Genomic DNA, 11,532 nt, shown 5'->3' on the forward strand with positions numbered 1-11,532 from the left:
GCTGGTGGCAATTGTGGGAAAGAGGCGACAATTGGTGAACTTGACCTGTAAAACGCTGCAATCTGGAAATATTGATAAATTTAAAACAAGTTTCTAATCTCTTAATAGAGGTAATTTGCTGGGGTTAATCCGGTATCCTTTGAAAATAACTTCTTCCATCTGCTCCCGTGACACTCTTGTTAGAATACCACCAAATATCAGCGAACAATAGAGGATTTTTCGCATTAGCAGGGACTCTGGAATTGTATGTTGTTAGGGCATCGAGTGTTTCATCCAACGCTGACCGATGTTAAAGATCTACTCCAATTGGTTGGCAGAACAGTTTTTTATTCCTGTAAGGATACAAACGTGTTCTATTTTGCGAATAAACATGGTATCTTATTAATGTCCTTCTGTGAGTACATGGTGGAGGAGAGAGAAAGTGACGGTTTGCTGGGGAAATGGACTGAAATGTAATCCATGACCAATTGATTGGGATCTACGGCCTCCGACCCGGCATTAAATACCATCAGCTACTCACCCTAAGTCATTATACTCGGATCTGTATGAAATTAAGACCAAGTGGTCCCAGACGTTACTTTTAGAACTTAACCCACTTAAAAAGAAATCAAAGTAATGCGTTTTTCACGAACAAAAAGGAAATTCGAACCAATAATTTTCAATAATTTCCCTTGATCCAGACTGAGCTGAGCAGACTAAGCCACAACGAAGCCATTCTACTGAGGTGGACTATTACAGTATCTCTTTGCGATGAGATTGCTAGATTTAAAGCTGGATGAAACTAATTAATAACTAATTATTTTTTCCCCCTGAAGAGTAAAAGTTGGAAAGTCTCAATCCAGTTTCTTTTCGGTATGAACAGGAAAAAAAATGAAAGCAACTTTTTATTTACCGAGTCCTATTGAGAGGGAAAACAAATATGGCTTGATATTCCCAGTGAAAGTAAAAACCGAACTGCATTCGCAATTCTTTATTGGTTTCATGTTTAGGGCGTGTTTATTCCACCCACTGAATGAGTAAGGTTGTAGCACTTGGGGGGTGGGGGGAAACTCAAATTGAATGTTAATTGTAACACAATACAACTTTGTTTATTCTTTTTGTTTGGTCAAGCTTGAGGTCTCTATTTACAAAACTACATACTAAGCCACAACGAAGTGTGTGTATGTGTGTATGTGTGTGTATATATAATTTACATATATAATCATCCGATGACTTACCTGTCAGCTAATTTCCCCCAGAGATGCGTATTAATGATAAGCAAAGTATCCCCAATTACTTCCGGTATACTTCATTAAGCAAATTATTTCAAGCAACTAGAATATGCAAATACAGTTAAATGAAATCGAATCACGCAAGCGGTTAAATGCAGTCTTGAATAAAAACTATTATCATGCTAGGCCTCAACTACTTCAGAATAACAGAAAGTAATATATTAGCACCAACTTCAGTTACTGTCATGCTGTATCGCCATTAAGCCTTGATCTGAATCAATCTCGTCATTTTCATACAATTGACTTAAAATTTAAACCAAATTATATACTTCACTAAAATCACATTTGGTGTTCGGGGAAAATAAATTATCACTTTATCTTATGCATTGTGGAACTAAAAGGACCAGATCACCCTCGACCAAAGATTCTGCAAAGAGAGAATCAACACAATGAACTGTCAACATAATCTGGAAATAGTGGAAAGAATCCGCTCTCCGTGGAAGTTAATGACCCCCCCCCCCCCACACCAGATTCTATGTTGAAACAGATTGAACAGATATGTGAAATAGATATAGAACAGATGATTTGCTGAGGAAAGATAACTACGAAATACCCTATTGTGAACAGTCACCAGACTTTGCTCAGGACACTAGATAACAACATCTATTCTGCAGAACAAAGACATACATCCATTATAACTTTGCCTGTGGAAGAACGTGGAATTTTTTTTTCCTTTCTGACGCTTTTCAACTACTAGCGTGGGGCAGAAGTATGTTTGCTGAATCTATAGTGTATATGGCCAAAATAGTGCACAGCTTTGTCTGTACTTAATGCGTTTTTAATGCCCAGGCGAATTGCGGTTAACATATAATACATCAGTTATTAAAAACAAGTAAAATTAAAGCTTCAACACAAGTTGCCAAGCTAAGAAAATAAAATGTTGCACTGTATTCATTTGGTCACTTATCTTTTCTGGTATTCTTTACTTATTGAAAACTCAGTGGCACATTAATCTGCCTTCCCATCAACGACTTTTGTTTTTATCTTGTAAAATTAAAACTTTGTGCAATAAAGAGAAAATGCTGGAAATAATCTGCAGCTCCCCGCGGTGATATTCCAATCTTTTCTGATTTTATTTTAAATTTCAGATTTCCCACGTTTGCATTTTTTTTTGCTCAAATATCTGTTCATTCAGGCATTTTCTCCACAAGCACGAAAAACATCAACTGCTCCATGAAATGTTCATTTGGAACTACTGTCATCATCCTTTCCATACTTGAAAGGCCCACAAGAAATAGAGCGATTTTGAAACCATTGGGGTTCTCGTGATATGCTGACTCCAAAGAGACAAAGTGCTCAGGGTTGCATCGCGAACGCTCTATATGGAAGTTTTACACGCGTTAGCTGTGCAGCAGCCAAGGCAGCAGCCAAGGTTGATATTGGGAGGCATTGTGCATACAGACTGGAATATACTTGCTTCAGTGTTATGTATTTACTTAATGTTCATTTTTTGAGTTAATGTGCCAAGGGCTTTATAGGGAGGAGGGTGGAAAAGGCTCCTACATATAAGCTGAGAACACGATGAGGGAATTTGTCAGTCAGTCTCTTCGCAGTTTCCAGCTGGTCCGACTCTGGAAAATTATGCTTGGGTGGGTACTTCAGCATCAACCTTTTCTCCATTCCATTATTAACCGAAGCCCAAGAAATCCAGGCATCTCCTGGAAACGCTTACTATCCATCGTGCTTCTGCACAATATGTGCATGTTTTCGACAGAGTTTCCGAAACGTTATCTAAATAGGCAAAGAAACGCATGGCGTCAAAGAGATTGAGATGGAAAATGTTGGAGATGCTCAGCAGATCAGGTGTTGACTGTTGAGTTAATATTTGAGGTGGGTCTCGGCCCGAAAAGTCGACTGTTGATTCATTTCCATGGACGCTGAGCTGCTGAGTTCCCCGGCATTTTGCTCGTGTTGATTTGAGGTGAAGACGCTTTATCGGATGAAAAACCATTGAGTGGCCCTTGGTTCTAAGACATTGATTCTCGTCCACAGATGTACCTAAAACACTTCTTTCAGATTTCCAGCACCTATACTCCCATTCCTTCCGTCTCCTGCCATTGACCCAAGGAAGTCGCTGACGACCCTGATCTGAACATAATAGGGCCATTTGAAGTCCATGCATTCTCGAGTGCACAACAGAAATACCGCAAAGCTATGCAAGTGAGTTGACTATTGCTTTGAACACTTATTACGCGAAATGAAGAAAATAACCTTAATATGCACGGTAGTGTGCAGTTGTATTAAGACGTAAGGCGAAAGAAGTTCTAGACTTGATCATAATTTTAATGATGACTTTGCAATTTCATATGCAACAGCAACAGCACCGACATATTAGCTATACTGTGTAGAAGAGATTTCACTTTACCTGCCGGTGCCAACGCACTTCTCAAAAAAATATTCAATGAGGTGACCAGGAAAGTGCAGTTACAATTAACACGGTTTTGTGTTTAGGTATTACTGTTGGATTTCATTGGCGACTTTGGTACATTTCTAGTTAAATGACAACTTATTCTGTGCTTTGGCAATTAAATGATATGTTAATATTGATATGATATGTTCGCGTAAATCTCCAAAATCCGCAAGAGCAACGCAGATTTTTGTGCTAGCATGACAGAGAATAGTACCGGGGCAGTTGTAAATAGTGAGTCAGATTGAATACCAGTCTAGAGTTTCCTCCCAGTAGATTCGTGTGCTTCTTAAACTTACTCCATAATTCCTGTTTTACTTTTTTGTGGGCTCACAAGGTTCATGTTACTATTTCCATTTATCTTTACTACACTGCCAATTTCTAGTGTGTTATTTTAGTCGCTCAAAAATGTAAACGTGACGCGTCTTTTCCTCAGATAACAGCTGCGCTAAGTATATCTGCGGCGCCAGAGGCCTCTGCGGTTAAAAACGTTCCTTTTCCCTCACACATAGCGCCATCTATTACGACGTATGAAAGTTTAAATGCGACAGCTACTTTTATTATTTTACTCGTCTCTCATACAGATTCCTCAGGTAAACCGGCACTTTAACCAAGGGCAGGCTCGTACATCGAAACGATTTTACTTTCTTTAGTAAGACCTAATTCCGGAACTAAAACATCGCCCAATATTGTGTGCGAATTGCTTCATTTCGGAGACGCAGGTCGAACCCTTTTGATAGTGCGTACTGAAAAGCGCGCTGTTATATTTTAATACAGGCTCGGTTACAAATTAAAAACAAACTAGCAGCGGCCAAAAAAAAACCCCGCAAATAGTCGATTTCGAATAAACATGTTGTGCAGCAAAGCTTATTGGATTCAAAATTATTTGCCATCTACAAATGAGTTACAACTAATATACACAATTATTATGTTTCCACCTTCAGAAAACGTTGTGTTGCGATTGGCACGAGGATATATCAGATTTGAACGATTGTGGTTCACATTATTTCCACGTGTAACAATGTAGATGTTATCCAGAGGTTGAAGTCAGCAATTTAGAAAGGCATGCATAATTTTTTTAAAAAATAGGTACCCATTCTCTCTTACACACACCGAGTTTCCCTGTCTTTGTTTACTGTTAGATCTGTTGACACTACAAATTTCCTTGTAATTATCAGTTATACCGGGCTACGTCATCTTTGAAAGCGCTTGAACTTGACGGTACAATGAGCAGGACCATTGGTATCAAAATATAGATAAATTTCATCGACCATTGGCTGCAAAAGATCGGTCATGTGGTGTTGTAGTACGAATACTATTGGGTGCCGACACTTTCACAGCTTATTTTGACCAGTGTCTTGTGTGTGGATACGTAACTTGTGACCCACCCCCAAGCCTATGTCACTTATATGGACTAATGGTGGAGGATATAAATTATGAAGAACTATTGTGATTGCGTGTCTTCACTGCTGCAAGACTGTACAGTGTTATAGAGGAATTTGTGGTTAAGGGAAGGGTTATATTGCAATAACGTTATGATAGTTACATGAATTAGAGAAGATATGCTTTAGTGGTGTCGAATGTCATGAAAATGGTCCAAGGATTGAACGATAACGTCAGTGGGAGGTAAAGCTCCGATACCTAAGGAACGTTACACAACATTTCCATTTGCCAAACTGCAGAGTTCAATGGCAGCGACAAAATGGATACTGATGGCCAGTCACCTCACGGCGTCACTTCCTAGCCGCAGTCCCCGCCCCCTTGGAGCCCGGCACCGCCAGGCTCCGCCAATCAGCTGCCCCTGCAGCGTGCGCAACGTCAGCCACCTGTCACGGATGCTCCACCCCTCTCCTCCCGGCAACTGGTCGGTTGCTAGGAGAAGGGGAGGGTTGCTAGGAAGTAGCGGGGAAAATGGTCACGACGTCAGCGGGAGGGAGTATTATGGGCTGGCGGTGAGGCACCAGCTGAAGGGAGGTTCGAGCGTTCTCCTTTTCACTGTTGCGCCCGAGAGTCGGCGAGTGGATATTATGGAGCTGTCTGCCGTGGGGGAGAGGGTTTTCGCCGCCGAATCTCTTCTCAAGCGCCGCATCAGGAAAGTACGTGAGTCTGAGTTTGGCAGGCGGCCTCTCCGCTCGCTGCCATGTCTAAGCCGAAGCGGCTTTTAAACGGTATTTTACAGGTTTGTGTCTTCTTTCCCTCGCAGGGTCGAGTCGAGTACCTGGTGAAATGGAAGGGCTGGTCTCCCAAGTAAGTATCAGCATTGCAGTGAATGCAGCTCGCCGACACCGCGCGTTGCAATGAGATGCACCGTCATTTATTTTCTAAAATCGCCTTTTAAGGTACAGTACGTGGGAGCCAGAAGAAAATATCCTGGACGCCCGTCTGATATCAGCCTTTGACGAGAGGTGAAGGCCTTTGAGTGACATTAAATATAAAGCTCTCTGTAATTTAACTCTACAATAATTTCAATAGATTCGAAAGCAAATGAAAGCATAAACAGTTAAGTTTTCCTGTTACCTTACAGGGAACGAGAAAGGGAAATGTATGGGCCAAAAAAGCGTGGACCCAAACCGAAGACGTTCCTGCTAAAGGTGAATAGGCTGCTCCTTAATGCAATGGTTTCATTTTCGAGCTGAATTATGTTTTTGCTTTATTCAAATGACTTTGTTTTCTGCAGGCAAAAGCGAAGACGTACGCCTTCCGCAGTGATGTGGCGAGGGGTCTGAGGATGACCTACCCAGGCAGATCGGGTCAAGAATCCAGCTTTTCCTCCACCAGATCCAGAGAAGGTCTTCGCAGAGATCCCGCCGCGACTTTGCAGCACAGCACACTGTCCAGGGGCGAGACGTCTAAAGACCGGACTGCCAGGGTCGAGGACGTTTCCAGAACTCACCAGAAAACGGAGTCTCACAAACACAGAGGAGAAAGTGGTTCCAGGAAGAAGGCAGCGAGGCACACCAAAGTGGACTACAAAAACAACCGGACCTTGCGCGCTTGTTCCCCCAAAATAAGTGCACCGAGTGAACTTGAGGGAGGGCTGCCGACATATCCTCACTTTAAACGGAGGAAATCTGAGGATCTTGATTCCGGGAGCGACGAGCTGGAGGAGAAGGTGGAAAGCGGACTACTGCACTTCAGTGATAGACAGGAAGCGAAGCTGGGCGGTGCGGCCAGAACGCACCTGAATCGCGCTTCGCTGGGCTACAGCGACAACAAATACGGTGCGGACTCTCACACTCTTCGGACTAAACAGGCCACGGAAAGTACAGTCTCTAAGAGTGAACCGGGGGTGGACGCCTCTGCACTTAAAAGTAAGCACTTAGCCGAGGGCACGGTGTCGAGGAATAATAGTGTGTGTGTATCCCGATTTCTGTCCGAACCGGAGGAGTCCTGGAGCCCCTCACTGAACAATTTGGAGAAAGTGGTGGTCACGGATGTCACGTCAAACTTTCTGACCGTTACCATCAAAGAAAGCAGCACGGATGAAGGGTTCTTCAAAGAAAAAGTTTAAAAACTTATTGACTGTTTTTTTCAGTCAGTGTCACTGAATTGTTGGGAAAATAACAATGTTCTTTTTGGAATGGGTTGTATATAGTTTCCATTTACCAGATAAAGCAAATTTTGGATGTTTAAAAACGAAGTGCCGTTTTCTTAGGCCTCTGTTGTAGGCTGTATTTCGGTTGCAGTAATAAAAAAAAACTTTTATTAAACGCTTAAAGAAAGAGGCTAAAGTCAAACAGTCAACGTTTGACGCTTGATTTTTGCCCGAAGTGGGGTGACATTTGGGATTGGAGCGGGTTAATATTGCGATTTGATTGGTAAGGACCAATCACTCGCCCTGAACAATCTGCCAATCAACATACTCCACCGGAGTACTTGTCTTAATTTGGGCCATTTCATTTGATGGATCGCATTGGATTTGGAGGAAGCCTCCTTGGACACCACATGAACTATTTTCTGGCTAAAGTTGTAAGGTAGCAGCAAATGATTTCAGAATTGACTGCAGTGAATGAGTTGACTTGTTTTGGATTTTAGGGACACCATTTTATTACTAAATTCAAATTACCAAGAGATGTTCTTAATCTAAATGCAGTTTTTATATATAATGCTGCTGATTGCACTTTTCATTTCTTTAAACTGTAATTAAATGCTACTGAGCGAGTTGCTGTGTTCAGTAGAGCAGAGAGCAGGACTGTATTCCAACTTTTGTTTTGACTGAAAACGTTTGAGCTTGATAATATTCCCTAATGCACGCAGGAATTCTTGTGATACAGTACTGTCACGCATATCTGGCAAGTTAAAAATATTTTCTCATCTCTTTGACGTGACAAAGTTTAAACTTCTGGGGGGAATTGCTTTCACTTTCTTTTGCCCTCGGGTGCCAGCCTCTTTGGGTGGAGCACTACTCAAACATGGGTTTAACACTCGTGGTATACACGCAGTGCCATCTTTATTTATGTATACCTATACACCTACTTGTTAATGCAAATTTCTAATCAGCCAATCATGCAGCAGCATCTCAATGCAGGAAAGCATGCAGACATGGTCAAGAGGTTCAGTTGTTCAGACCAAACGTCAGAATGGGGATGAACTGTGGCTAGGTACTGTGGAATGATCATTGGTGCCATATGAGGTGGTTTGAGTATCTCTGAAGCTGATAACCTCCTGGGGTTTTCATGCACAACTGTATCTGTAGGTAAGAATGAATGATGCAAAAGAAAATCTAGTGAATGGCAGTTCTGGGGTTAAAACACCTTATTAATTAATGAGAGAGGTCAGAGGAGAAGGTTTGAACAGGAAGGTGTCAGTAACTCATATAGTCACAAGCTACAACAGTGGTGTGTGAACATCTCTGAATGCACAACGTATGGAACGTTGAAGTGGATGGGCTGCAGCAGCAAAGGACCCTATTGATTGGCGAGGGCCAATCGCTCACTTGAGCAATAAAGTGACCACTGAGTGTATATTCAACTTTAGGCACTCTACAGAGCAAATGCTTTGTATTATTATCCTTATCATTGACATCTTGTCAGGGGGAGATGTGGGTGTCTTTTAATGAATAATCAGAAAAATTCCTTATGTAGTCATATAATTGTCATTGGGCATCCCCACCAATAAACCAATCAGTAACAATTTCATTAGATTACTGCTCTTTGGGAGACTTTTTCAGATTATTACAGTAGATTTAACTTTACAATCAAAAGCTGGTATGGGCAAATTGACACTAGCATATATTGTGTTCCATTTGGTTTATTTTAAGAAAGGAAATCAGAATGAAGTCAAATTAATTCTTTAGGGGCAATATGTTTGTCATCGTTCCATAGTACTAACATACACAACTGATGGATTACAGGGATTAAACCATAGCAACAGTAGCTTGTAACTTTTTTTTAAAAGAAAATCATATTTCCAACAATGCAAAGGAAGTGACCTTATCTCCTTTGCTTAGAGATTTAATGCTTCAGCTGTGGCTGGAGCCATTCAGTTTAGAATTCAATTATTCTAAAGGTCTCCTGGTAAAGGTGTGTGTGTGTGTGTGTGTGTGTGTGTGTGCATACACACTCTGCAATGACAGCTGTATTGTGCTCATTTGAAATTTGATTGCAGCAAGCCAATCCAAATCTTCCACTGGTTCCCACTGCAACAATCATCTTATGTATTGGACCAGAAGTGCTGTCTGTGTGTTGTCTTTGGAAAATGTGACTGAACTCATCAGAAATAGAGGGTTTTGTCTGCATTGTTTCTTCCATATTTTCAGGATTTCAGTCACCACCTGAAAAATTTGGTCCTTTGTCAAAGTACATCTTTAAACCCCTGAAAACTTCTTGTTTGTGCCATATATGCTATTTTTGCCAACTAGTTTTGTGTAATAATTTCTTTAAAGCTAACTTTGTCACTTTGAAGTGGGAAGGAAAAAAATGGATGAAATGACACTTGAGTGTTTGATCACTTTAATCACATAACTGTGGCCAATCCTTAAGTATAGCGTCAATATTTAGATGATGGAAACTATTACGAGGTCATTCGGGGCTTGGGTCAGTCTTCACAAGATTTAGGAATTTCTCTAAAGAATATTAACTCATGTTGAATCCATTAACTTTATATGTCCATGCCTTCAGAATACCTCCTGAGGGCCAGGTGTAGCCAATAAAGATTTATACTTCCTAAAATATAAACTCCTGCCAAAATTTACCAAAGGAAAAGACCTAATTAAAGGAATGGAGTTAGAGTTATAAAATCGGGAGGATAGAAATGGAAATCAATATTAGCTAGTTGTACAGCTTGGGTGAATTATCAATGGACACTGCTGCATGCGTTCGGAAATGCAGCTAACTAAAATTCCAGTGTGGACCTGCATATGTCACGACGATACAGGATGTTTTGTATTTGACATTAGCTTAATGTGTTCTTAATTGGACATTGAATGTCTTGGACTATTAAAACTTGAAGACGCAGGGCCTGTTGCCGAATGTACTGTAAATTAGCTTGTGCAGGCTGTCCCAATGGGCTCTTGGTGCTGTCAGAACGTGTAGAAATTGTATAATATCCGGGAAGACTTTCCCCTAAATGAAACTAGCCATTAAGGTCTTGGTGAAACAGTGTAGTAGACTTGCCCGACAAAAGGGCGAAGAACATTAACGTCTAGGCAGTGGCTTCAAAGTGTTCTTTGAGCCAGCTGGCATTTCTAAACGTAATCATGACTAAATTTCAACCTCGTTATGCATCGCAAGCTTCATGTAATTTTCTGTAAATATTATTCAGATGTCAAACATTTTGTTTAGAATACACAAAAAAGAATGTATGCTATTATAATTAAATATTTTATGTATTCCGTATAATGGACAGCGTTTAATACTGTACATTGCACTTAAAACTATTGTTTCGGTATTTGACTATAAATGTTCTTTGCGAAAGATTAAAGTAACCGTTTTAAAGGCGTTTAGAACGTTTGCACTCCGTCTCCACATGTCACGACAGTACGTTCGTGAAGATCTGCACGAGGCAAACAATAAATGATCCTTCAGTATGTATTGTCATAATATAAAGTCCTGCTGATTAACATAATACTGTCGGTTCTCCACTGAAGTAGCATTTCGTCTTGCAACTACCTTTAAAGGAAGTATGCACTGTCTTCTAGCGAGATCCGGAGCTTCGGAGCAGTGATGTGGGTCGCTCCGTTTATCAGGGTCGACCTGACAGTCTATATGATAGGCAAACCAGGGTAGTGTGATATGCAGAGCAAGCAGTTACCCGTGCAGCAGCTCTCCCCTCACCCCCCACCCTCCGCGTAGCTGATGAACCCAAAGGAACGGCAGAGACAGAGTTTGGCACCAACGGCGTCGCAGCAGCTCCGGATTTTTCCTCGAGGTTTTACTCCCGAAGCCTTCCACATGAGTGGGAAGAGCCTCAAGGCAGCGGAGTTTTGATATGATAGTTTTCGTTCTCCTAGGTGAGCTGCCAACCGCGGCTGTCGAGCCCCGTCTGCCCGAGGCGACTTTGCCCCTTTGCCCCTTCTCCTGTCAGTAGAAGCCGTTGCGCCGGGCTTAGTAGCTAAACGCCGCGCGAAGGCTGGGAGCTGGACTTGGTTGTCAAAGGCTGTTTGAGACGCACAGAATTAGGAGTATTTAATGTTTAGTGGGAGTTTATCTCCACTATCACTCCCTGGCTATGATAACCTTAAGGAGCAGTAGTTCGGTAATAAGGAAAATGTTTGTGGATTATAATAACGTCGTCTATTGTTAACACTTCACAAAACCTCAACGTTCACATGAAATTTCCGAACATGAAGTGATTTAAATGAGTACATAGTCATGGTTAAACAGTGCTTTAAAAGGTTAATGGCACATTGGCTCT

The 11,532-nt window shown here is 41.4% G+C and overlaps 1 protein-coding gene across 1 annotated transcript; it reads left to right on the forward strand.

The window, feature by feature from the left end:
* Positions 1-5,375: 5,375 nt before the first annotated feature.
* On the forward strand, positions 5,376-10,636 carry LOC132380038 (chromobox protein homolog 8-like). The gene is made up of 5 exons (XM_059948520.1): positions 5,376-5,774; positions 5,882-5,925; positions 6,018-6,083; positions 6,203-6,269; positions 6,356-10,636. The coding sequence occupies exons 1-5, from the start codon at positions 5,391-5,393 to the stop codon at positions 7,187-7,189; spliced, it is 1,395 nt and encodes a 464-aa protein (XP_059804503.1). The 5' UTR covers positions 5,376-5,390; the 3' UTR covers positions 7,190-10,636.
* Positions 10,637-11,532: the final 896 nt, after the last annotated feature.

Source organism: Hypanus sabinus, chromosome 23 (assembly GCF_030144855.1).
Source record: "Hypanus sabinus isolate sHypSab1 chromosome 23, sHypSab1.hap1, whole genome shotgun sequence".
In the NCBI taxonomy this organism is placed as follows: Eukaryota; Metazoa; Chordata; class Chondrichthyes; order Myliobatiformes; family Dasyatidae; genus Hypanus; species Hypanus sabinus.